Genomic DNA, 27,616 nt, shown 5'->3' on the forward strand with positions numbered 1-27,616 from the left:
TACACTTTGAAGAGTTAATTTAACTCCAAAATTAGATATAAAAAACAGTCTTTAGTGTCAAATTTAATTTCTCTATAGTGTTGATTTTTATTTCTCCAGTGTTGTTTTAAATATCTAGTTCATGTAGATCTATCAAATAAAAATAATCTCAGACAAAAGGTAACTTTGACAGCATTTATTCACAATGCAAAGATACTTTACATTCTCAAATGTATAAACAGTTGTAATAGTTGCATAAAAAGTTGGACATTGAAAGCTACTGTCCATAATCACATTACTATTTGTAATCAAACATTTTTGAATAATGCAATCACCACAGAAAACAATATGGAACAACAAGGAGAAGTGAGTCATTCACTCCATATGACATTTGTATATCAAAAGGCCTGGGATACAGCAGGTGGTCAGCATGAAACAAAACCAAATCTTGTGTTGTCCTGGCCACTTCATATGCATGGACATGTTCCTGAAAGCTAACTGTGCATAAAGGCACAGTTAGCAGAAACAGTTTCTCATGTATTATCAGAACTGACTCAATCTGATAAAATATCGGCATTTCAAAATCAACTTTGCCACAAATAACCAGATGAGGGCGGTAAATAAAGCCATTGTGTTTTGCCCAGTTGACTTTCATAACTTGAATACCATGTGGCACTTGCATTGACATGGCAATAACAGAGCCTCCTTTTATCATTTTCAAAGACACCATTTTCCCTGGACCAATGTCTAAACGATTAAAAGTAGAAGAAGATTGCCAAATGTATGCCATATGTCTCTGGTGTTTTTTGGCTAGAGTTTTGGTGATATTTTTAAATGATTTAAGCTGTTTTTTGAAAAAATTGTGCTTACCTTCATAGCGCATGCACCAAGTATGAAGTACAGGTCCGATTTTCTGAATACAACGTGGATAATGGATGAGGAAATGGTGCTTTGGTAAAAGTTTCTTATGTGGATACAAATTCTTGAACAGTTTGTGGTGATCCACAATCAAATGTTTCAAATATACACAAAGTCCTTGTGACAACTTAGGAGACAATACAATGTTGACTATTTGAAGTAATAAAAGAAGTAGATCCCAATGTCGATCAGTGGAGGTTATCAAATTTCCAAAAATTAGAGGAACATTCCTTAGCAAGCACCACGACTGAATTGCATTCAGTCCCAAATCATTAGACTCCTCACTTAAATTCACTGCAACTGGCCGATTGTTTCTTTCCATGAATCCATAATCAAAATTCAGTATTCTCAAATTCAGCTCTCTCAGTGTGATATAATGTCCTTTAAAATGCTGAAACAAAAGCTTTAGTTCGTACTGGGCCACCCCTTCTAAAATGTCATGCATCACATCAACTGCAAAGTTCTCAGATGTATGAAAATAAGTCAGTGAATTTAGTGCGCATGAACTCTTTACACCAAAAACATAAGGAAGAGAGGGATAACCAGCCATCTCTTGACAGTGGGCAGTGTGGGTGTCTTTGGTGCGCAATATTATTTTTGGAGAATCTTCAGAAAATTCTGTTTGAAAGTCATCTTTTTCAGCTAAACAAAACCTGCAACAGTACCTTGCACTAAAAGACTCCACCAAACCAAACAGGCTATGCAAGGCTAAATTATCACCAGTAACCTGGACCAAACTGCCACGAACACAACCACCATACAGTGGAATAACAATGCCATCACTTTCCAACACTTTAATGTCTCGAACAACAGGAGCAAGGATTTCATTAAAACCATATCGTTTAAGATCTTGTGCATGAAACAAAGCACAGAGGTGTATGTTGGCCAAGACGGAATTCCATTTTGGAGAAAAATTTCTTAAAGTAAAATATATTGCACCCATTTTGTGAATACCTCGCTTGGAACCAAGAGGATTTGCAACCTCAAAATCGTCATAAAACATTTGTATCTGTATTGTATGTTTTTCAGTTGAAAACAGAGGATGAGTTTTGAAAAAAGAACCATCACTAATATCTCTGAGTGTTGAGTCATTAGTGTCTAAGCTTATCAACATTTCTGCAGCATACTGACTATTGAATACTGATTGCAGTGTAGATAAAATTGGAATGTACATGAATTTATCTTTAACTACTATCTGATCATATGTTCCAGTGCTTTTATTTCGCCTTGTGTCAAATCTGGAGCCAATTACGTATTCAAGTGGTTCTACAATTTCCCTTTTTTCTGATAAAAATTTTGATCGCTTGTATTCTGAATTAAGAATTGAAAAAGGATTATCTAAGTCGTCAAAACAAGCTTCAACTTTTTTGCAAACTTCTGTTTCTCTTTCATCATTAAATACATGTCTAATGACAGTTTCTTTTGCATGCTGCTGAACATCTTTAACTATCTCTTCCATGGAACCAACAAGAGTTCACAATGCTTTGGCCTAAACCTGCAGCCTGTAGATCGGAAATTACACTTGCACAACTATTTACAAGGTTAGCTGAAGATAAACCTGACTCGGTCTCTAAACATTTAGATACTTGAAAATCAGTGGAATTACTTGTGTTAGGAACACTTTGACAAGATGAAACATTGGGTTCTTCAACTGAATTAAATGAATTGTCAACATGACACTTGTTTAGATGCTTTCTAAAACCAGAAAAACTACCAAAAGAACGTGAGACTCCCATTTGGCCACATTTAAGATAAAGAGTCCTGCCAGTGCAGAGACCATGGATTACTTTAAGGTGCTTAATAAGGCTGTTTGGTGTACCACGGTCCCTTTTGCAAAGAAAACACTTCATTGTTATGGCTCACCCGATTCTAGCGCAGCATTCTTGCTCGCAACTCTGCAACTCTGGGAGTTTGTTTTGTTTCTGCTACATCGATGTTGTAAACGGTTGTTTGGAGAAAAGTGAAAAAGTTGGTCAGGGCATGACTGTATGACGTACCGAATACATAATGAGCTTTAAAGAGTTCATCAAGAGCTCCCACTGAACCAGTTGCCTTGCATGGAAGTGCATGCTTGTCGATCACAATGAAGAAGGTGTGGATCCTGCTTCTTGTAGTTCCCTGAGCAAGAAGGTAGGGCTGGCAGCTTTGGCTAATATGGTCTAGATGCTGTTGTACACTGGTTCCAGCCTAAGACAGAAAAATAATAGTATTTAGTGTCAAGACTGACAATAGATAAGGTAACTTCAAACTGGGCATTAAAGTGAGGTGATGGGAAGTATATTTTAAAAAAGCGCCCAGCATACCTTTAGGAATCTGATGAGGTGATCTGCGGCTTGAGATGCAGACATCTTTCCTGGCCTCTTTCGTCCTTGTGCAGAAGGTGGTAGCAGATGTAGCAGCAGCAAGATTGCAGACATGTCACTGTCCCAGCCTGTAAAAAAAGACATGCATCTGATTAACAAAATGTTACAAATAAATTAAATTGTCATAATTACCTTTATTACACGCATACCATTTTCATCTTCAGCTGCTGACTCAGTGTTGTGCAGCAAGTGTAAGAGTTCTGGAGTGGGTACCAGTCTATGGCTTTCCACGATAACCTTCTCTTTAATAGAGGTGGGCCACTTCACCAAGAATTTGTTGGCAGTTTCCTCACCAAACAGAAGTCTGAAATCTTGTTCTATCTGCATTGCAAAAATAAAGGACAAAATAAATAAATAAAACCACTATTGGTGACACTTCATAATGTCCAGGATATTTCTGTAACAAAAACAATGTTTTACCAGTCCCGGTGTGTCCAAAAACCGTGGAAAGACTGAGAAGACATCTGTTGTCTTGTCATCGTTGACCAGTGAATTGCGATATGCAAATGTGGCTCTCATCTTCTCACGAATAGTGTCCTCATCAGCAGTGTGTTTCAAAACAGCAAGAGCTGCTTCCACATCCTCATTAGACTGCATTTTGTCAGCAGCTAAGTTGGATTGTCCATGGCCTGGCCCACCAACTTCAGAAAAAAATAAATACATGAGCTTGTGCCCACACATTTGACATTTTATTGCCATCATACTATAACTGATTTGTAAACTTACTTTTGGTAGATTTCCTTACTGATGCACCCTTCTCCTCAGCAGCTTTTCTTTGAATGGTCTTCAAGCGCCATGCAAGGTATCCTGACCCACTCTCTGGATCGTAATAGTGTTCCTATATAATAAAACACAAAGATACAGAATATGTTATCAGTATTTATACCATCAATATTTAGCTTAATGTTGTTACGACCATTTTGCTTACATATCCATGTTTTGAAAGGGGGTCTTCCAGATATGGAAACAAGGCAACAATTCCTTGTGCATACATCACTCTGACAGTTCGAGGGGGAGATGTTCTGATAAATAAGCACAATGATGACTGTCACACATTTGATATCAAAATAAATATAGTAAATATGCTATTTTTAGCCTATATAAATTTACCCATGCTTTTCTGTCATCTCAGCAGCTAGAATGTTTATCATCTGTCTTCTGGTGGCATCTGTCAAAGATTTGGTTTTTGCGTACTCCTGCATGATGCGTTCACCACCAGGCTTTGTAGTTAGGATCTGTTTAATCAACTTAAAATGAAATGAAGAATGTAGTCATCAAAAACTGAGGTACACATATCAGTGTTAGATTTAACAGTAATGAATATTACTCACTGCCAGTGCCTCGTAGTTTATGTGACATGGCTTTTTAGGCTGATTTCCTCCATCAGTTGCTGAATCTTCAGCAGGATCACACATGGTGAAGTTCAGAATAATAGTATCATCAGAAGATGCTGAAGATGATGTAGCCAATGGTGATAGAGAAGAACCTACACAAAGTGGAAAAAAAAAACAACAACAAAAAAATACAAAGACAAAAGTATATTAAATGTAACTGTGATGCTCCAATCCAAACCTTTAGGTTAAAAATGAACACGACTTTAAATAGTCCTTACCAAGTTCTTCATTACTCATCATGACTCGAAATGTGCCTGGGGACTCCTTCACTATTTCCTCAAAAACCTCAGCATCAATTTGGGTGTCAGACTGGTCATACACCTTCAGATCGAACAGTTTTTCTCCTGGTATGTCAAATTTTAGACACACTAAATAAGAGAAACAAAGGGTAAAGTCTGATGTTATTTACCAACTGCTGACAGGTTAAAAATCAGGTGAATAGGTCAATATAGTTGATTTTAATTAACAGCAGAGAAAATGATCAACTTCAGCAGTTCACACAATGTCTTATGATAAATTGTATAGATTCACCAAGTAAAATACTGTAATATTGTTTTATACTAACCTTCTTTCAGGAAGGCATCAAGTGTTAGGTCAGACAGTCTTACATACTTCTGCTCCCCACTAAATGAAACACGCAGCAGCATTTTCCTGTTAAAACAAAAGTAAAAAAAAAAAAAACATTAATTTCCCCTAATAGTGTATAGTGCTTTAGATGAGATGCTTTATTTTAGAAAAAATAAATATACAAAGATAATTTCTATATCAATAATTAGATAAATGCTCCAGTAATAACAAAAGAAAAACATCAAGTCAGCTGCTGCAGCCTGAAATCTTAATTGTGTCTGATGCTCGTTTGTGATAGTGGTTAAACTGGTCGACTGTTGCCTTAAGTCATCTCATAGCCACACACGACTCAATCCAGGATAGAAGGTTTATTCGGGTTCTGGTACATTTTGTCTTTGTGACTGGACTTAGCTTTGTTAGCCATTCCAGGATGCCTGCATCCTTGTGTGAGCTATGTGTATCACACAAACAACGAGCAAAAATAGAGGTTCAGATATGGGGTTCCCAATTTGTCACATACGGTAAGATTTTTATAGGCGATGTAGGCATCAAAACTTTATAAATGCACTTATTTTATTGATGATGACAGTACTTTAAAAATACGTTTCGGCGTTTAAGAAGTTAAAATTCGACAAATAAATGGCTGTGTCGCAAGCAGGACGATGCGCACTTTACCCCGAGCACAGCCACACATCGACTACTCGGCTCGCTTTGTAGGCGTCTGCTGTAACGTAACTTCTTTCTGTTAATTAGTGTCACAATTTTACAACACACAAACTGTTGCACAAGCACAACGGGCAAAACAAATAGTTATTATACATCATACTTTGGTAATGATCTTCTGTAAGAAAAACTAGCATTATTTAAGCGGACATTGCTACTTGCCGAGGAGGGCCCGACAGACTTCCATCAGGTGGTAAGGCCTGCTAGCTTCTATGCTAGCGGTGCTGCGCTGCTACTCGGAAAACTAACTCGAACGATGCGGTCCAACGGTTCCATGTGCTCTGATAGGAGTATGATAGCTTTATCGCAAGTAAGCTAGCAACAAGGTTAGCTAAGAATGCTAACAATGGTGGGTCATATTATATATTTAATTTGACCTAACACTTATTTAATTGTTTAAACTGGTACAGATCATCGACATATAAATATGGTACAGATAAATGTTGCACGTCACAATATTCAGACACAGATAAGTTCAGTATAATGCTAAATTGCTAATATTTCAAAATTTAAAAGTTACTAGAACTTCACCACAAATACCTGCCTTTATTTGGAGCGACTTCTAATGTTACACATATTTTACCTACAGTTTTTTAACTCCATTAACAACAAAATTAATAAATAAGTCTAACTTATTGTATGGTGACTCGTCTCTGTCCCAGTGACCACATTTGACTAAAGCAGCAGTCTGCAGTGTCCTTACTCCTTAATGACAATAGTTACATTACAAAACCTTAACTTGAACAATAATTTCAAAACCACATTAGTAATTTAGAAATGCTAAAATTGACTTACCTGACTGGCACCATGCACTCCAGAGCAAGTCCAGACTGGTTCAGACAAGCACCAAGCAGCTTTTAATGACTCTTTGGAAATAGGCGGGTAAATGAAATAAACTCTCTGTAGAGTAGAAATTAACTCTGCATGTCTGCAGATTTTAACACCGAATTTTAACTCTACAGTTTGAGTTGATTTACTCTTCAAATAGTTGTAAATACTCTATCTAGGTTAAAATTATTTTACACTGTGATTTTAACACCCAATGTTTTACTGTGTACTCTCACGCCACCAGAACAGGAAGTAAAAAAGGAAGGGATAGCATCCAACCCTGCTGTCGCAGTCCGCTGTACCACTCTGCTTAATGTCTTCATTATTGTGTTGCTAAAGAAGGATCTCAACGATGACGATGTTACCATAGAAACCACAAAAAAGGTCTTGCAGCATTTTCCCCCAACAGCCCGCTCTGCCTGAAACTTTCATTTCTAATCTGTGTAGGGCTAAATCACTTTCTCACAAAATGTTAGACTTGGCCTCTCCAACTCATTCTCCCTCTCAGTCTCCAGGGAGAGGGAGCACTGTCACTTCCTGTACACCTTTGAATTCACCAAAGTAGCAACTTTACAAAGTTTGCTGATTGCTAAGTGATGATTATGGGGAGAAAAAAGTCTCAAAAGATCTGTGTGTGCGTGTGTGTGTGTGTGTGCGCGTGTGTGTGTGTGTGTGTGTGTGTGTGTGTGTGTGTGTGCGTGTGTGTGTAGATTTGAGCGTGTATATCTAGATTTGTGTGTGCGTAACTAAAGATTTGTGCATGTCTGTGTATCTAGATTTGTGTGTGTGTGTGTGTGTATCTAGATTTGTGTGTGTGTGTGTGTGTATCTAGATTTGTGTGTGTGTGTGTGTATCTAGATTTGTGTGTGTGTGTATCTAGATTTGTGTGTGTATCTAGATTTGTGTGTGTGTGTGTATCTAGATTTGTGTGTGTGTGTATCTAGATTTGTGTGTGTGTGTATCTAGATTTGTGTGTGTGTGTATCTAGATTTGTGTGTGTGTGTATCTAGATTTGTGTGTGTGTGTATCTAGATAAATGCACCAGACAAGGAAGGGCTTCTCAGGCCAGTTTATGTGTGTGCACAATAATGGTGGGGCAGTTTACATGTTATTGTGTGCACGTTAGAGCCCTGCACAGGCCGAAAATCTGAGCCCGTGTCCGGCCCGGCCCGGGGGATGGAGCCCCAGCTCGACCCGGTCCGAAAAGATTTTCAGGATTCTCTGGCCCGACCCGAGCCCGACTTTTTTTTTAACCAACTAAATGAAAACAAAGTGCGTCAATCCTGACCAGTGTGTTAAAAGACGTGCAGGATCCGATCAATTTGTTTTTCCCTCGTTTACCGTCATGGAGATAACGGCGCAGTGCGCCTGGCTCTGGTGGTAATCAAGTTAAATTTTATCTCTTTCCAACAATTTTCACAAGAAAACAGAACAGTTAAAAGCAGGGCTTGTGTTGACCGGATAGTTCCCGTATTTGACGGTTTATTTTGACGGAGAAAGAATAGAAAGAATTACCCCGACGCATGCAGACGAACTGACATTTTATTCATTACACACATCGCAGATGTAGCTAAATCACCCAAGAAAAGATTCCCATCTGAACATCTGAGCTGCTCAGCGCAGCTCGCTGTCAGCGCATATGTGCACAGCGAGCTGAAGTTGTGGAGATTGGCTTGGAGCGCGTTGCAGATTTGTGTATGCCTTAGTAAACAGCCATTTACAGTATCGATGAATAAAATGTAAATAGTAGGAACTTGAAGTAATCAATTGTAAATATCTTTTCACTTTATTTAATTATGTTGGGGTTATAGGTGAGCGAATAATTTGTAAGCTGTTACTTACTTTTGGATTCTTCAATAAATTCTGTAAATATGGGAATATTTGCCGATTTATTAATTAAGATATTCTTAGATATCTTCGGGGCACCACCCCTTTAATAGGGGAAATGAATCCAAAATTATTATCAGTCTGTCTGAAATTCGTGGACTCGTTTAGGAGCAGAAATTTTCAGCCAACACAAACATCACCTTAGGCAGAGCTTAATTGAATTTAACACATTTATTAACTATCCTATTTGATCAACTGAATAAACAATGAAATAATGAATAATAATAATGTGATATAATTGAAGATGTGTGTGTATTCAAAATGATGTTCAAGGTGTGCTTGTGTGTGTGTGTGTGTGTGTGTGTGTGTGTGTGTGTGTGTGTGTGTGTGTGTGTGTGTGTGTGTGTGTGTGTGTGTGTGTGTGTGTGTAATGTCCAAATTGGAGTCTGTATGACTCCCCTTTTGTCTCACCACTTGTGGAATGCGGGGGAGTGTGTGAGTTTTTGTGTGTGTGAGCTTGAGACCTTCAGTGAAGCCCATTTTCTTCTACCTCTCCAGACAAAGAAAAAAGGTTAGCTTGTACTTTAGACTAAATTTCACAGTAACTTAAACACTTCAAAAGTTTAAACCCGCTTCAGAGAAATCAACTCAATCATTACTGAAACACCTTTATGTCTGCCAGCCTGGCCACAGCGTGACAAACTTAGATATTAACAATAACAAAACAAAACAAAACGGCTTACTTCAAGATAGTCTGTATGACGTATTTGGTACGGAAGAGAAACCGTATTTTACTTCTAAACGATCCGCGGTTTGATCGCTTATTTTGAACTATAGAGAAAACGGAAGAAGAAAGAAAAAATAGAGAAAGAAAAACTTTGAACGAACAAAAACAGCGAGGCGTCCCTCCGATGTTCCAGTCGGCGTTCTCCGTTGATCTGACAGTTTTTTGCTGCTTCTCTGCGGCTCGGCCTCTTGTCGTGTCCGAAACCTTAGCAGAACGAGCGTCCCTCCACCGCCAGCTGAAGCTGGAACGTAAGAGAAAGTTTCCCTCTGGGCTTCAGTCCTTTATAGTTCCCCCCCTTCTCGGCGGGCTGGCCCTCTGTGAGTTCAGAGGTCATCACACTGCTTCCGTGTGCAAAGACCCATGGGAAATGAAGTCTCTCTTTGCTTCAACTTATTATCTGCTTTTCAAATTGCAGATTACACAGTTTTTGGAGAAATTACTGCAGCAATTTCTCATAAGGGCAGACCCTCAAAAATTATTATAGTTTGAAGAATGCCGTAACTGTCAAAGCCAGTGCAGATTATTATACATGTGCAACACTGTTAAACCATTTTTTCAGTAAGATAATTGTCATTTTTCCATGTGTTTATTGAAAAGAAAAAAGCTGACTAATCACAGAAATAATGATTAGTTGATTAGAAACAAGTGCTCATCTAGAACATTTGAAATTTGTGTTACAGCAGTTCATGTTTTCAACTTAAATATCAAAATATTACAGAAAGTTAGCAAATCGTTAGCAAGTATGCAGGTGCTTCAGTATTGTAGTGGGCACAATCATCAACAGACACGTTTGTTTTATAAGAGGTTGAAAGTAATTTGCTTTAACCAGCGTTTCAGGATCATAAGGACATTTTCAGAGTCATGTCTTGGTGAAGCAGCAATGAAAAACGTTTTTCTTGAAATATTTATGTAAATAAAAACATTCAAGAGCATATTTTAGCCAAGAAAGCTCATTAGCAAATTCTAGTTTAAGGCTTCTATAGGAGAACAACAAGCAGACATGTTTCAAACTTTTATTAAAGTGCTCTGATCCTGGATCTGGGAAGGTTCTGGAGTGGCTGGTCTGAGGATCTGGAGAGTGATGATGGAGAAGCAAGACAGAACATCTTCAGAAGCTCCTGTAAGACAAGTATAACAGTAAAACAACAACAACAACAAAAAAACAATAGTAAATACTGAAAGCGGATGAGCTTAAGAAGAAGGGAGTTTTGGACAGAAAGAGCACCGATGTTCCAGCTGGACTCAGCCCGGAGAATCTGTGATGAATTAGTGCTGCCTCAACCTCCTCTTCTTTCATTGGGTCACTGAAGTTTAAATTAAGTGGATGAGAAACCCATGGGGAGGCCTCTGCATAAATGAGAGTAACGTTGAATTTTAAACGCGTGAAAACTGTCACAAAGTGGCGTTAAAAATGGAGTCACAGAGCAGCGAAAAAAGCAGCGTTCAATGTCCGTACAAAACGCCATTTTTTACGCCACCCACACAGGGAACGCGTCTGGGATTAGAGTGACGTAAAAAACGGCGTTCAATGTCCGGAAAACAACATCGTTTTTTCCGGCGTTCTAAGGGACCGTTAAGAACGGCTCTGGCTGGCGTCAAATACGGTGTTCTGGGAGAGTTTTCGCCATATTTTACGACGTCTTGACACATCAAACAGCGTTTTTTTTTCTCGCCATCTCTTAAAGAGCGGGTCAAGTGTGCCTCCGAGTCCTTCTCCACCCACGTATCAACTTTAAAAACTGCAACATTAGTAGGCGTTGCCTGGAGGACCGAGAGGGCGGAGCCGCGGCAGTGACGAAGACGATGGCTAACTAGACGATGCTAGCTCCCTTCACTCTGAGCAGTCATTAGAAGTGGAGGACGTTTCTCCCCCTCCTTACCCAGACACTCGAGAAGAAAGGGACCAAGTCTAATTGGAGGAGACAAGCGGATCTGAGCCTTATTGTTTTGAGCTTGTGAGTTGCCTGAAACTACCGGAACCAACCCAAAAGAACCAGCTCTGAATGGTAACCCATAGCATTAGATTAGCTGCAGGGTTTGGCTCCACGGCCCTAGAGAGCTAGTATTCAGCATGTTTTAGAGGTTTATCTGCTTCAACACACCTGGTTTTAATCAGCAACAAAAAGCTGAGCTGCTTAACAGCTAATATAACCTGTTAAAGCAGGAAAACCACTGAAACGTGCTGGATAGCAGCTCTCCAGGAGCTCTGGGCTCAAGTTACAGTCTGCTGCATAGAAAGTTATGAAACTACCCCATGAGAACATTATTCTGTAATGTGTTCAGCCCACTAAAACTGCCCAGATTTCATTATTTATTTACTGATAACAGCTGCTCTCTTGGTTGTAGGTGATCCTCTGGTGTCTGCAGCTGGTCTCGTCTGCTGGTGTCGTCAGGATCAGGAGCTTCCAGAAGAATGTGCCTTTGACTCTTTCCTCCTCTAAACAGATATTTGTTATATTAATACATCTCAATTTATATATTTCCTGTTTTTGTTCATGTCCATAAATACTTAAACATGCTTGAAATTAAAACGAGCTTTTAACAGTGAGGTGCACGTTTAATTCATCACAATAGAGCTAGTTAAACATGCAACAATGTGATAATTCAATTAATGTAATTTATAAATATCCATTAAAATATCAAAACTGGAATCTAAATGAGACATTTGGCAGCACAAAAAACGTGTCAAACACAATATTTATTATAATAATTGTAGGCAGACAGGAGACAGAGCTGATGGAGGTTCTCAGTCATCGAAGGATGGCTGAAGGCTTTCCAGGAACAGGAGATTCAATTCAATTCAATTCAAGTTTATTTATATAGCGTCAAATCACGACAAGAGTCGTCTCAAGGCACTTCACATAATAAACACTCCAATACAAGTCAGTTCATTAAGCCAATCAGAAATAATGTTTCCTTTATAAGGAACCCAGCAAATTGCATCAAGTCACTGACGAGTGTCAGTGACTATACAGCAATCCTCATTTAAAGCAAGCATGCAGCGACAGTGGAGAGGAAAACTCCCTTTTAACAAGAAGAAACCTCCAGAGAATCCTGGCTCAGTATAAGCAGCCATCCTCCACGACTCACTGGGGATGGAGAAGACAGAGCACACACACACACACACACACACACACACACACACACACACACACACACACACACACACACACACACACACACACAATAATGTGTCTATAGTTCTATTGTGATGTCTTAGTAAATTTTCTATTTGGTGAAAGATAAACTTTATTGTATTTATCCTAGTGGATCTATAATTAAACGGGTAAACTAGCAGTAGCACATCCAACGTCAAGGAAAGTAAAATGTTATTATCAGTAGAGGGAGAATGTTTAAGTGGTTAGCAGCAGTGTGCTAGTCGATGGCCCCCTCCATGAGGCCACCACAGCTCAGCAGAACATCGTTGTAGCTTCTTCTTGGGAGAAAAACACTTAGAGAAAAAATAAAGTTAACAGCTGAAATTGCAGAAAGTAATACAGTTAAAGAGCAGATTGTAGAAGAAAGCAGTAGAGTGTGGAAAGTGGTCAGATGTGGTGTTGTCTCTTCTCTCTCTATTCTGCCAGATGAGCTGATAGGTTACAGGTGTGTGAGGACATCCTCATGCTGTCATAACCAGATGACAGGAGTTATCAGGTGATCAGCCAGGCTAATGAGATGCAGAAAGACAACAAATCCAGGACAGTGTACAATATGTGGTGTTGCTCACCTTATGTGCTCTTCTAGAGTATTAACGTGTGCCTGCCTCATGGTGTAGAGTCCATATTTTGCTGAGTCTCCTGCAATAATGCAGGTTATTAGTTAATTTACTTTTGATAGCAAAAACAAAATATTTAATGTAAAAGTTATTTACCAGGTGAATAAGCTCACACGTCACCACCAAGTGTCACAGGGCCAGAATCAGTAGCCTCCTTCATGATGTCATGATGTAATCACATACTTATTTAATTGTTAATATCTTAAAAATTCTGAAATGTTTTAATTTTTTTACCTTGAACAGTTCACTGAGCTTGCACTGTCACTGAGGTGGAAGCTGGAATCAACAGCAGGCACCTCACATCTTGGTCTTTTCAGGGGTGTGGACGCTGCTCTGGGACTTTCTGGAAGATGAATTTCCGTCATGGTCCCTGTGTCACAAGACACTGAGGCTGTGAGCTCTATTCTGGCTGGCTATGTAAAAAACAAAGAAGTAGCACATTTATAAATGTTTAAAAGAGCATAAAATCACGTGTAACAATAATCTGTAAAACAAATTAAAACTAGAAGGTAATAATAAAATGTTTACATAGAAGATTATTAAAAATAATCATGTCAGCCTGGACAAGTGCATTCTTGCAGCTAAATCAGTCTGACAGCCAGTGTCTTGGGCAGATTTAGTCTGAAAAAAAAATAGAAGCACATTGTTGTTGGAGTTTATAAAGTCAGATAACAAAAGAAAGTGTCCTATATAGGCGCTTTATAACATTCCTAGTGTGTGATCGTTGTTATGACGTAAAAGTCAGTCACACATGATGTGGAGAGCCTGAAATGTGACCTCCTGAACAGAATTCCTTACAGAACCGGGTCACAAGCTGGATTTCACGCTGTAATGCTGTCTGTCAACTAGTGCTGCGTCAGTTAGAGCCACTGTTGCAGAATTACCGACTGACTAGCTAAAGGAAGTGAACCACGTCTCTCAGACTTTGCATTTAGGTAGGGAATTGTCTTTAGAAGAGGTTAAAACTTTTATTTAGCTTACTCACCTCAGACTGGAGCCTGCCATGTTGGGGGAGTCGGTGGGCTGCATCTAAATCGCGGAAGAGCCACGGTGGGCAGCCTCCCTCTTCAAACGGAGACGTGCAGAATAACCCAGTTCAAACTCCATCATGTTGGCGAAGGAATTGCGGGTAAAATGCTGGTTGCAAACTACAGCACCAGGCGGGAGCTGAATGTTTTCCAGACACCGATTGCGCGCAACCACTGGCGCCTAATTTCTAAGTCCAGTGGAAAGGAGTGCAACCCCACAGAGCCACCAAACCCACTACACTACACCTTCACCATACTAACACGATATGGAACACCAAACCTGAACTACTTTCCTAATTACACTAACAGCCAAACACTAATTAAACTACACTATCCAACAGCCAAACTAACACTAAATAAGTATGTATAACACTAAAAGCTATGCTAAAGACTTGGACATGCTAATGCTATATGCTAATGCTGAACTACCGCTAATCGTCCTACACTTGCTTGCAAATCCAACTCCCAACCCGCCACAAGGCGTTGCCGAGACTCTCGTTGCTTTTATAACTTTGACACAGAGCTGCTACGTAGTACTCTACTGGTTTACGTAGTATCTTACTCTTTAGCCATTGGCTAAAATTTATTCAAAATGACTCAAACTCTATGTTTTAAGCTGAAGGTGGCGCTATACTGTTGTATTTAGGCAGAATTTTAAATTTTTAAAGAAAAAGCACCAAAATGCTAAAATAATGAATACACACATTTTAAACACTATTAGACACTCATTTATACAGTTCATCAGCAAAAAAAAGTTAATTTAGACGTTACTTGCTCTTTAACTAGACGGGTTGGGAAAGTGGCGTATTTCGGCGGTTCTGGCTTGCCATACCTCCCACAAGTCTGTCCCCTGCTCTCTGCTCTCGCTCAAAACTTAGAAGTACAATCTCCTAGCAACCGCTCAGCCAATAGAAAGACTTGTGGGACTGGGAGGGAACCACCCTCTTCGGGGTGCGTTCGTTTTGACGCTCTGTGGATTTTCCTGTGTGGCTGCCACATCTGCGCACTGTAATGATCTGAAGTTGTATATTTATAAACAATAATTAGATCAAAATATTATAATCAGAAGGGTTGTTTTTATCATCAGGGAGTTTACTTAAACACTCTGTATTGATTGAGAGACAAGAAAAGAGAGAGTTGGGATCGTTTAAGAATCTTTAATTTCTATAATGTGTGTGTGTTGTTCAGAATCTCTAGGCTGACGTAGCGAATCTGGTTGTTATGACTAGGCTACCACGAGGCTTCAGAAGCTGATGACATGAGCCGCCATTTTGCCGTATTTACGTACCCAGGGGGAGCCTCCCGTGTTAGATCAGGAATTGCCAGGTCCTCGGACCTTCAGAGGTACTGGAGCTGGTTGAAACAGCGGTCACAGCACACAACGCCCGTCTGAAGGGTCGACTCAGGTAGCATCGGCAGGCGTCAGCACGTTCACTCTTATTTTGAAGGAACGTCGTCTAGTTGGTTCAAATGACGGAAATCTCCAGCTCGACAGTTCAGCTCAAAGTAGGAAGTACAGCTGGCCAGCCTGTAACTTCTTAATGATGACGATGGAAATCCTTAGGACCTCGGATGTACTGGAGCTGAGGTTAACATGGAATTGGTTAACGTGGAACTGAATATAAAATGGCGTTGCCTTAATTTATATCCCCTAACTGTTTACAAATCTCAGTAAACCGGATTGGACGACTTTCATTAAACAACCCAGATTCTGCCCTACCACAGACGAAAGTTCTGATTGGTTGAAAATAATGTGTCATGCGTTTCCATGGTAATGTAGATCAGTCTGTCTGGTGCAGCCCTGTTTATTCATTTAAACACATAACTCATGACATCTTTATTTCACAGATCATTCACCTGATTATTAATGATCAACATATGCTCTGATTAGCTTTATCACGAATAAAGTACTTTAATTAAAGGAAAGCGTTCTTCTTCTCTTCTTCTGTCTCTTCTCCTGGAATGTAAACATACTGAACCAAGCGTCCGACCTTGGTGATGTTACTGTGTGAAGGGGCAGCTGTTAAGGGCAGACCATTATAAGCTTCATAACGCTACAGCACTAACAGCCTGGCTACCGCCCTGATCTGGAGCGGGAGTTTCACCTGCACCAGCAAAATGGACCAGACCTCATTTGACATGATCGACAGAAGGATGAAGAGTAAACTTAAGACAGTTATGACTCTGGAGGATCACCCCCTTTACCAGATTTTTAACGATCTCGGGAGCTCTTTCAGTGGGCGAATGTTAATGCCCCGGTGTTCCACTGAACGTTTTAGGAACTCTTTTATTCCAGCTGCAGTGCGTTTTTACAATGAGCATGTCGTATGATTGTATATTTGATATTTTTATCATGATTGTGGCTCATAGCAGTGACCAGTGAATGTTTTATTGTGTGGATGTGCATATTGTTTTTACTTGTCCAAGGCAATTCAATTTCCCCCTTGGGGATTAATAAAGACAACCTTGAACCTTGAACCAACAAGACGCTCATGTAAGTTATTTTTCAAGGCTACTAGCTGCTGTTCATTCCATAAAATTGTTTTGTTATGCTATTTTTTAGGACTCCTCGCAATTAATATTACAACAGGGGCACAGCTAGGTGGGTTAGGTTATTCACGATAGCTACAACTTTTATAAAATGGCCTCACCAGATTTGAGTTTTACCCTAACATATCACTCGTCCCCAATGCTAGCTCTGGACCTAGTGTAGATGTTTTTGTTTAGTATTCCCACCTTCGTTTTTAATGGTTAGCTCTTCGGACATTACAGTAGTTATTCGTTAGCGTTTACTCCATGAACATTGTTTCCTCATCTAACTGCTAACTATCAAAATGTGTTTCATCCATCGACATAAATATATCACAATGTTTTTCTCGCGCTGTAATGAACAAAATGGGTCATCAAAGTAAGACGCGCGTTATAATTGAATGATGGAAAATTTTGACCAAAGTCGTAGGAGATTAGCCTAGTGAACTAGACCAAATGCTTGCTTTGCAAAGAATGAATGAAATAATACATTTATTTAGTCTGGCTTGCCAGGCTAGTAGGAGAAAACCGTTTTTGATAGGGAAACACATTTTGACACAACACCTGCCTTGACTGGCGCATCAGCTAGCTTTCAATCTGTGGGTAGGTTTCTGAAAATATTAATGCTATGTTAAGTGAGTGTAATCCAGTAGTCATTTCCCCAACAAAATAACAATTTCTATTTTTGCTCAATTCCTGCCTCCTGCCATTTCATTTTGCACTCGCATTATTTCTTTTTGTAATCCAGTCCAACCTAGCCGCTGGTCTTTAAACATAATGATCCTAACTTACTAATACTGAGTCTGGGGTTACATAAGCAGCAACAAAACAAAAACAGTTTCTGTTTCTAAGTCTCAGCAATGAGTAAGGTTGTATTTCTGGTGTAAGTGAACTAACATTTGTTTTCTGTGAAATGTGCGAAATGTTGTATTACACAGTGTGGTACCGTGATGCAGCACAATTCACTGTTGCATGTTACACCACGGAAGATGTAGAGGAAGACGAATGTAATGGCTGAGGTGGAGGACCTGTAATGACACCAAAAAATAAGAAAATGTGTAATAAAAGTTTAGTCCTGAAATTATCATGGTAATCCAGGGAAGCAGGTTGGTGCATGGTCAGGGAACAGGCGTGGGTCAGGGCCAGATAAACAGCAGGTTCCATCCCAGCTCCAACCAGAGAGTGCTGCTGTTGTGTCCTTGGGCAAGACACTTAACCAACTTTGCCTGCTGTTGGTGGTCGGAGGGACCGGTGGTGCCAGTGTTCAGCAGGCCCGCCTCTGTCAGTGTGCCCCAGGGCAGCTGTAGCTACTATCTGGCTTATCACCACCGTAAGCATGTGAAAAGGGTGTGGCTGTTGTGTAAAGTGCTTTGTAGGCCTTGGACTTGATAAATTTCAATAAATGTGCAAGCCAATTACAAATTTTTTTCAATTTGTAGGTGTTTCTCATTTGCTGTATAACCAAATACAACTTTTTCTGTGTTTTTTGTTTTATTTCTTTAGACTGGTTCCATCCGAGAAGTTACGAGAAACCTTATGGATTTACTGAATGCTCATCTACAAGCAGAGGGCCCGCAACAAACACCAACTGTGCCACAGAGCACAACACCAGCGACAACACCTCAACAGACTATCCCTCGGTCTACAGTTCATCAAGAAATGTCAAGGTAAGTTAAGTGTAGAAATGTAAATATTTGACATCTGTATTGGTCTATTCAGTGGTTAGAAATGAAATTATTTCAATGATGCTTGATTATTCATCTTAGAAAGAGGCTTTCTACAATTGACTGTATTTATTTTTTTACATGGTGAAATTAAATTCTGAATTCTGAAATAATGTAAGCAGTGTAGTATAGGCTACAGCTAGGGCTGGGCAATGTATAGATATTTTAAAATTATCAATATAATTTTAAACGAGATGACTTTGTATTGATATAACTAGTCAAGCCACATAAGCTAGCAACTAGCTTGCTCCGTCTCTAAGCGATCATTTCATGTATTCTCACAAATCTGCTCAGTCAGAAAACCTCTGGGTCAATGGTCTGCCCTAAACTTTGCATTTGACTTCATGGTTTTTAATTATTTGGGGATATTCGTTCATGTTTCATCAAGCCTGTTCACCGTGGTTACCAACGGAGTTCTGTTTACCCCTCCCTCCCTCGTGTAATTGGGAAACCACTACAGAGAGCCGAAGTGGCCAAATTACCTCAAACATGTTGTAATGGTTTCAACTGTAAACGTTGGGGTTAACATTTAATTTTGAAGGTGAGTTCAGCGCTAAAAGTTTTCCTGGTTCTGGTTTTTGATGCTTTGCTATGGTCGGGGCTCAGCCGCGTGAGTTCGGAGTAGAACGGGTGGTTTCTTGTTCACATGTGATTCCCAGGACTTCTCAGGAATGCGGAAATCCCCGAGCATGTGGGCGGCGGTAAAGACGCGCGGAAGAAGTCTGTGGTGTCGCCTATGCTAAACAATAATTCCTCATCAAACCGCTGCAACACACACTGCGCTTCTCTATTAATCTGCTCTCCTCTAATCCTTCCTGCTTCCGCGCTGTAGTGTCCTCCGCTGCAGACGTGTCCTTATAACCGCTGCTACACACACACACACACACACACTGCTGTCCTCCTCTGCTGCGGAGCGGGAGACAGCAGCTCAGTGCTTCATGTGGGCTAAACAGCAACCAGGATGAAAAGTAATCGCGTATGCGGAACCCCCCGCTGTTTGATCCAACTCCCCAATCGACGGCAGTCGGTGTGAGTTTCAGCTGCCAATTAGTCCATAGTGTCTGCTCAGCACCAGCCGGACCTCCGAGGGAAGTAGTCTGAAAAAAGATGTCCCCTCAGAACGAAATACACACATGTGAGCCATATGTGAACAAAAAATTTGGTTCCGAACGCGTCCATGCCGACCCAGATGTGAAAGCGACTTAAGTGAGGGAAAATACTAACATGGGACGACTGTGGGAATAAGGAGTAAAATAGTTTAGTTTAGAAAATAGTTTCCAGCTCAAAACAGGAGACTTGACATGTGTGATCCTGGAATTGTGGATGAAGTCTGTCAGTGAAGCTCTTGGGATCACAGCTCCACCTCTCAGTTCAGACTCCACAGAGCTCCTAGTGTGTGAGTTCTTGTTCTCTTCTGTACTTACGGATCACTTTTAACGGGGGGGGGGGGGGGGGGGGGGGGGGGGGTTGGGAACAAAGCAATGAAACGCTGTGCAGGGTGTCCCCCCTCCTCTCCCTAGCTGGGAGAGGAGTAGGGGCGGTAATACGGGAAAATAAACATTCCTCTCTACAGTAGAATTAATCTATTGTATTGCAAAGTCATCAATAATGTCATCATATGAAATCTGCTCCCCTACTGAGTGATTGATACTAATCAGAGCCAGGTTAGTGAGCCGCCCCTGAAACATAGCTGACCTCAGGTATGACTTGATCAAGTTTTGAAAAGCTCCTCTCAGCTTGAGCCACAGTGACTGGCAGAGCAGTCCAAAAGTTGGGGTAGATCTCCAATAGATCTTTATCATGATCCATAATATTTTAGAAAAACCTCTGAAATTGTAATTTAAACTGACATAAAAAACTGTAGACTACCAAAAATGCCAACTTTTACAGAACAAATCAGGTAAAAATAATCAGTGCAGCCATCTGCAATAAATAAACAGGATAGTTAGTGGTGACTTGGGAGTTTTCTTCTGCTTGTAGAGTTGTTTTATTTATTATTATGTGAACATGATCAACATGTGTTTGTTGTTGTTCAGGCAGGCCACGGGCTGCAGCGAGCATTTAACAAATCCTAGTTTGAATCAGTAAAAAACGATTCAAGGAATTTTTTCGAAACATTTGAATATTCGTTTCAATATTTCAGCCCTATTAGCTCTGTTAGCAATTAGCTGACCGAATTTAACTGTTAAAATCCCAGTTAACTGGTTCAAAAATTGAAAACATGCATCATGAGAGCGTACATACCTTTATCTTTCTCCTCTTTTTTTCTTTTTTATTCCTGAATCGGGCACCTGGTGGTTTTAGCCTTTTTATGTTCATCTCTTCTGTTTGGCTCTTGACTCAATAAGTGTCCTTTAGTCAGGACTAAACAATTTGACCTTGATGGGGGGGGTGACCACAAAATCGTTTTGTTTTTCCTTTTTTTATTCGGCCATTTCACACAATTCAGGAAAGACCTGAAAGAATGATAGGCCTGTGTTTATGATATTATGAATGAAATGTGCGTTAAATGGAAGAAAATCGAGATGTGATTGACTTTAGCCATGTTAATACAGTTGATTCAGCCCCTACCCGCTCATTTCATTTGGGAAAGACCCAGAGGTGAATTCCCCCGCCGCACCCCTCCCCTTCCTCTTCTTCAGACACACACGAAGCACCTGAACCCTCTCAGTCAGCAGGAGCGCCTGCAGCTGCAGGGGGCGCCAACTTGCTGTTACCAATCCAGACTCTGTGATATGACAGATAATAGAAAACATCGGTGCGGCGCAGATTTATTTCTTTTTTATTTTCTACTCAGCGCTTGTGCGCCCCTTTTGTGTCATGAAAAAATGCCGCCCCGGCAACTGCCCTGTCTGCCTGTGCCTAAAACCGCTACTGAATATGGGTGAGTACAAGCAACAGGCTGATGGACAGCAGTCAAGCATTTCAAATCCTAGAATTTCCTCAGCTGATATAAAAGCTAGCAGTTAGCTATTTCAGTTTTCTTACCATCAGTAAAAAACACAAGAACATGAAGAATTTAGTTTTTTTTTGTTTGCATCATGGCAGAGCCCGGACGTAAAAGTAAGAGTGATGTCTTTGCCTAAACTTGTTTAAGGAAGATAAACAAGGCTATGGACCTTTGTTTTTTCTGGACTTGCAAGTAATAATATTTCTTGTCCAACAATGTGGATATTTTTACTTAGTGGCTTGTTTAGTATCAGTTGGCTCGTGTTAGCATTAGCTTGTTGTTAGCTACAGCAGGCTGCTGCAGGGTTGTTTACCACAGTTGTAATTTTGCTTTCCACCACAGGACGGAGAAGCAGGAAACTCATAGTGTTTCTTTAAAGCTACTATCCAGACTTTAGCCCCTTTCAGAATTTATGTATTTTTTTTTAGAAATCCAGGACAGTGATCATGTACTGTGATATAATGAAGGCAGTACGTCCTTTTTTGCTAAGCCTGTATTCCGTCCTGTAGAGCTCCATGCAATTTGAACTGCGCACCATTCAGCATCAACCAATAGCGTTAGACGACCACTTGCGTACAGATGTCAATCACAGAGCGTGCTCGAGCATGTGAGGACGTATTTAGGCAGATGAAGAGTTGCAACCTTTCTCATGGGCAAATACTTCCTTAAAATAATATATATATATATATATATATATATATATATATATATATATATATATATATATATATATATATATATATATATATATATATACCGTAAATCCTCTAATACAGGCCCGGGCCTGTATTTGACTCAAGCTCATCAAGCTCCAGGCCTTTATTGGAAGGAGGACCAGAATTAGAGGCAGGTCTCAATTTCTATTTGAGCAAAATGAACTAATGGTTCGCTGGAGTTTTTGATAATTAAAATTGCGCCCACATTTTCTAAGTTAACACATTTCTTTTAACAACGGTAGTTTCTGCTTCAGCCCTCTCCCCCCTCCCCCTGCGCAGCGGCCGCAAACTCACTGATGTGCCTGCAGCCTCTCGGAGTTCCTGCTGCTCTAAACATTAGAATAATTATTTCATTTTCTGTTCCTCACTTCTGATTACCTTCAGTGGTGTCTGTTTGTTGCAACCAGCAGGTACAAAAACTAACTTGTTTTTATTTGACTATTTTTCTGTCCTGTCTGTTTATTATCTTCCTGCATCTCCTCTCAATCCTAAAGAAAAACTGCTACCTGGCTTCATGTATATTCACCTTATGAGTGACCTCTGAACTGCAGTTCTAAAAGATCTACCGACCGCAAAAACAGCGGAGTGCTCACTATGGCGTTTGAAGCGTGCCACAACCCGTGCACGCGGATTGGGTCCACAGAGCGCGTGTGAACGGGAATCGCGAGCGAAAATATACATGGCAGCGCGCGTGTGAACAGGACTCGCGAGCGAAAATATACATGGCGAGAGGTCATTTGTGCACTGAGAGGGAGCAAACTGTGTCTGTGAGCGCACAAGGATGTGCACAAGTGACAAACCTGCGTGCGCGCGTTGTCAACGAGCACACGGCAGAGGAAAACGTGCGCGCGCGGCAGCCTCTGTGCGCGCTCGGCAGCCTCTCTGCGCACTCGGTTTCTGACTCCTGCTCGCTCGGCTGTAAGGGCTTTTGGCACTCTGGAGGCGTGGCCTGTGGCAGATCTTCTCTGTCCTCTGATTGGTTAGTTTACCCCACACTTTACCCTCTACCTATCTATATAAAAAAGTCTGATATTCAGTAGTAGCTGGCATAGCTCAGCTGGGAGAGCGGGTGACTCTCCCCCCGGAGGATCCAGGTTCGAGTCTGGGCAAGGAAAATGCAGTAGATGTCATGTTTATTTTTCTTAATTTCAGGTATTTTACAGTTGTGACCGTTCAACTGTCATTAAACGTCCGAATGTTTGCTGGGCAGTGTTTTAAAAAGTGCACATAAGCTAGATGGTTTTAACCATATAAAATTACATTTTTTGTGATACTGGAAAAATACATACTGAAATAAAACTACTGGTTGAAAACTTTATGACTGTGGTTGTACAATATATGACTCACTAATACACTGCAAACTCCCTTAGAGTGGGGCTTCCAGAGAGAGAGAGAGAGAGAGAGAGAGAGAGAGAGAGAGAGAGAGAGAGAGAGAGAGAGAGAGAGAGAGAGAGAGAGAGAGAGAGAGAGAGAAAAGTTCTTGCCTCATTAATGAATTGTTTATTTTTTTCAGTATTTAATTGACAAATTATCCTTTCAAATAATTAATTGATGAGTTACATAATTGTCCATTTAGAATTGTTGAATGGACTGAGTCAAGTTTGGTGCACTTTATATATTTCAAAACATGTTTTTTTTAATGATGCATATAAATAATTTAAATGTTAATTTAATGAAATATTTCTATTTTTTCATTACCTCACCCTTGTTTTGACAAAAACGGGACCTTGCTGGATAATATCATGGAGAAACTATTTGTTCACAGTACATGGCTCAGTGAGGATCTGTTTACCAAAGGAGGAGATACTCAGAAATCTGTCTGCAGATTGTTACAACCCAGACTGGAAGTGGTGGGCTGTAATAAGAAAGGAGACCAAACAGAGGAGTGGGGGTTCAACAACTGATTTATTTAACAAAAGTAAGGATTTACTAAAGCAAGTTAGTGAACAGAAAATGGCCATCTCAAGGTTTTACTCGGATGTCCCTCAGCAGGGTGCAGCACTGTTGAAGGTCATCTGAATGAAAGCTTGATATGCAGTTTCTTTATGAAAGTGTGTAAATATACAGTGTGGTTGCCGTACATATGTTGAGGTTCTCAGACATCAGGCTTCTTTGCCCAGGCCTTCACTAGTGGGCTATTTTAAAAGTTGGTAAGGAGAAAAACCACAGCATATAGCTGATTGTTTACAAATGCAAGGAGGGGAATAACAATCAAAAAGCTTGTGTTCTTGGACCAGATGAATGGAGCGCTCCACATGCACTCAGAGATGTTATGGCTTCTGTTTCTATAACTTCACATGCAGACATTTGAGGTTTGCCAGAAAGGAAAGCTGGCCTGTACACTTTGCAGGGCACAATGTCATCAATGCAGAAACCCCTGTCTACCAAGATGACCATCTCTAGTTGTAGCATTTTCATCACACCAGATTCCCAGGTTGGTCGCTGATAGTTCCAGCATACAGTGCTGAGACAAAGGTCACTGGCCTATGTGGCACAATCCAAATGAGCCTCTTCAGAGTGCAGTTGAACTTGAGGAAAATATATGACTCTGGAAGAGAGGGGAATATGGCCATTGACACCTCAGATCAGTGCAGTCAAGAATTACTGGTGTTTGGGTAGTCCTGAACGTGTTGTGATGCCCCCACCGTCTCATTGGGTTTTCATTTGTGTTTAATTGTGTTTTTCTTCTGTTGTAGGCAGCTGGTTAAGCAGCCTTGGAGGCACCTGGGCTCAGGGTGTGGTGCTGCCTACAAAGCCTACTGTTTTTCTGCTTTCACTGGGTCTCTCTCCTGTGTGGTGGAGAGTCCTCACTGGCCATTTTCTGTTCACTAACTTGCTTTAGTAAATCCTTACTTTTGTTAAATAAATCAGCTGTTGAACCCCCACTCCTCTGTTTGGTCTCCTTTCTTATTACAGCCCACCACTTCCAGTCTGGGTTGTAACAATCTGCAGACAGATTTCTGAGTATCTCCTCCTTTACACAGATCCTCACTGAGCCATGTACTGTGAACAAATAGTTTCTCCATGATATTATCCAGCAAGGTCCCGTTTTTGTCAAAACAAGGGTGAGGTAATGAAAAAATAGAAATATTTCATTAAATTAACATTTAAATTATTTATATGCATAATTAAAATAAAAATAAACATGTTTTGAAATATATAAAGTGCACCAAACTTGACTCAGTCCATTCAACAATTCTAAATGGACAATTATGTAACTCATCAATTAATTATTTGAAAGGATAATTTGTCAATTAAATACTGAAAAAAATAAACAATTCATTAATGAGGCAAGAACTTTTCTCTCTCTCTCTCTCTCTCTCTCTCTCTCTCTCTCTCTCTCTGGAAGCCCCACTCTAAGGGAGTTTGCAGTGTATTAGTGAGTCATATATTGTACAACCACAGTCATAAAGTTTTCAATCAGTAGTTTTATTTCAGTATGTATTTTTCCAGTATCACAAAAAATGTAATTTTATATTGTTAAAACCATCTAGCTTATGTGCACGTTTTAAAACACTGCCCAGCAAACATTCGGACGTTTAATGACAGTTGAACGGTCACAACTGTAAAATACCTGGAATTAAGAAAAATAAACATGACATCTACTGCATTTTCCTTGCCCAGACTCGAACCTGGATCCTCCGGGGGGAGAGTCACCCGCTCTCCCAGCTGAGCTATGCCAGCTACTACTGAATGTCAGACTTTTTTATATAGATAGGTAGAGGGTAAAGTGCGGGGTAAACTAACCAATCAGAGGACAGAGAAGATCTGCCACAGGCCACGCCTCCAGAGTGCCAAAAGCCCTTACAGCCGAGCGAGCAGGAGTCAGAAACCGAGCACGCAGAGAGGCTGCCGAGCGTGCACAGAGGCTGCCGCGCGCGCACGTTTTCCTCTGCCGTGTGCTCGTTGACAACGTGCACACGCAGGTTTGTCACTTGTGCACATCCTTGTGCGCTCACAGACACAGTTTGCTCCCTCTCAGTGCACAAATGACCTCTCGCCATGTATATTTTCGCTCGCGAGTTCCGTTCACACGCGCGCTGCCATGTATATTTTCGCTCGCGATTCCCGTTCACACGCGCTCTGTGGACCCAATCCGCGTGCACGGGTTGTGGCACGCTTCAAACGCCATAGCTCGCCGGCCACATCAATGAGGTGCGTCACCGAGGACAAAACAGGTGATGCGCCCTGCTCCACAGCAGCGAAATGCATCAGGCACAAATAAAAGAATAAAAGACAGAAAACATAAAAGGAAATGAGCCGACATGAACGATTGCGTGTTAAATTAGTTTTTGAGGTGGCGACACCTGATTTGATCATGTTACTGTGGCCGTGCTCAGGACGCAGATGTCTGGAGCGCGTCAACAATCAGAGCTTTGCATGTGCAAGCTGGTTAAGGTTAGGATGGGGGTGAGGGGAACTTAAATTGCAATAGGGTAAACGTCACAATTTGGTTAAATGTTCGTTTTACGGAGGGTGTCAGTACCGACGCTCTGGCACAGCGCGTTGCCTCCCAACGCGCAGGAGCTTGTCACCTACTGACAGCAGGCTGCTGTCTTTTCCGTGGACTGCATCTTGCCGGTCATTATCACGTGACAGCGACTATCCAATTCCAATTCCAATTTTATTTATAAAGCGCATTCAACAAGGCATTACAACCAAACAAGGCGCTGTACACTAAAAATGTTAGTTAATTAAACCGGCGTTATACAATCATGTCGAACACAGATAAAAGATAAAAAGGAAATACAACAAAATTCCAAAAACTAACAGCTAAAAATCAATAAAACACAGGGAGAATAAAAAATTAGAAAAACATTTTAAAAAGGAACCTCAATAATACGGAAGTTGATATTGTGAATTCCATTTTTAAACAGTGTAGTTGTAAGTGAGGTTCATAATTATGTGGTATAAGCTAGGTTGAAGTAGTGAGTTTTCATGCGTGATTTAAAAATGCTAGCTGTTGGTGCTTGCCTCACTAGCAGTGGTAATGCGTTCCACAGCTTCGGTGCACAGACAGAGAAAGCCCTTTCTCCACGGCTTTTTAAACGAGCATTCACCATAGACTGTACATATACTGGACAAACGGATTCCATTGGCTTCAATAACACGTTTGTTGTCTATAATGGGAGGTGGCCACCACCGCCATTTTGACCGTGTCACAGGTTCCGTCCAGCCCAGACAATTCCATAAAAGGGAAGAGAGGAGGCGCTGAGGGTGTGGCTGTAAGGCTGGGCTCGAGTGACGACACCCAGGCGAACTAGCTACGAGCTAACCTGAAGCTAACCCTGGCTAACCCAAAGCTAAAGCGGAGGTGGGAGCCGAGCTAACGGATGTAGCCACCTAGCTTCAACCCAACCGGAGCTAACTGGAACACCCATCGATCTGAACCTTACACGGAGTTTAGGTGGAGGTTTTCTGCGCCTGTTCGTGAGAAGTACCTGTATTAAAAAAGTTTTAAATCGGTAAGTTTATAATTTATTTCCGTAATGAAAACATTTTGCTTTG

The 27,616-nt window shown here is 40.7% G+C and overlaps 1 protein-coding gene and 1 long non-coding RNA gene across 2 annotated transcripts; both read right to left on the reverse strand.

The window, feature by feature from the left end:
• Positions 1 to 160: 160 nt before the first annotated feature.
• On the reverse strand, positions 161 to 7,918 carry LOC129152258 (uncharacterized). Its single transcript, XM_054736515.2, has 10 exons — positions 5,220 to 7,918; positions 4,873 to 5,022; positions 4,592 to 4,746; positions 4,371 to 4,507; positions 4,189 to 4,282; positions 3,987 to 4,098; positions 3,681 to 3,901; positions 3,410 to 3,581; positions 3,201 to 3,328; positions 161 to 3,084 (listed from the first exon to the last, which is right to left on the reverse strand). Exons 1-10 carry the CDS (start codon positions 5,299 to 5,301, stop codon positions 2,767 to 2,769), a joined length of 1,569 nt encoding a protein of 522 aa, XP_054592490.1. The 5' UTR covers positions 5,302 to 7,918; the 3' UTR covers positions 161 to 2,766.
• Positions 7,919 to 12,579: 4,661 nt separating this feature from the next.
• On the reverse strand, positions 12,580 to 15,335 carry LOC139064304 (uncharacterized). The gene is made up of 3 exons (XR_011517379.1): positions 13,396 to 15,335; positions 13,258 to 13,315; positions 12,580 to 13,183 (listed from the first exon to the last, which is right to left on the reverse strand). It is a non-coding gene; the product is annotated as an uncharacterized lncRNA (long non-coding RNA).
• Between the last annotated feature and the right edge of the window lie 12,281 nt (positions 15,336 to 27,616).

This window comes from Nothobranchius furzeri, chromosome 19, assembly GCF_043380555.1.
Source record: "Nothobranchius furzeri strain GRZ-AD chromosome 19, NfurGRZ-RIMD1, whole genome shotgun sequence".
Classification (NCBI taxonomy): Eukaryota; Metazoa; Chordata; class Actinopteri; order Cyprinodontiformes; family Nothobranchiidae; genus Nothobranchius; species Nothobranchius furzeri.

Bases quoted from the DNA above. Each gene is read 5' to 3' on its own strand.
- LOC129152258 (XM_054736515.2), bottom strand. From the start codon at position 5,301: ATGCTGCTGCGTGTTTCATTTAGTGGGGAGCAGAAGTATGTAAGACTG. The intron at 4,508-4,591 runs GTGAGTAATATT...TTTCATTTTAAG, and splicing joins TAAACTACGAGGCACTGGCA to TTGATTAAACAGATCCTAAC. The intron at 3,902-3,986 runs GTAAGTTTACAA...TTTTTTCTGAAG, and splicing joins AGTAAGGAAATCTACCAAAA to TTGGTGGGCCAGGCCATGGA.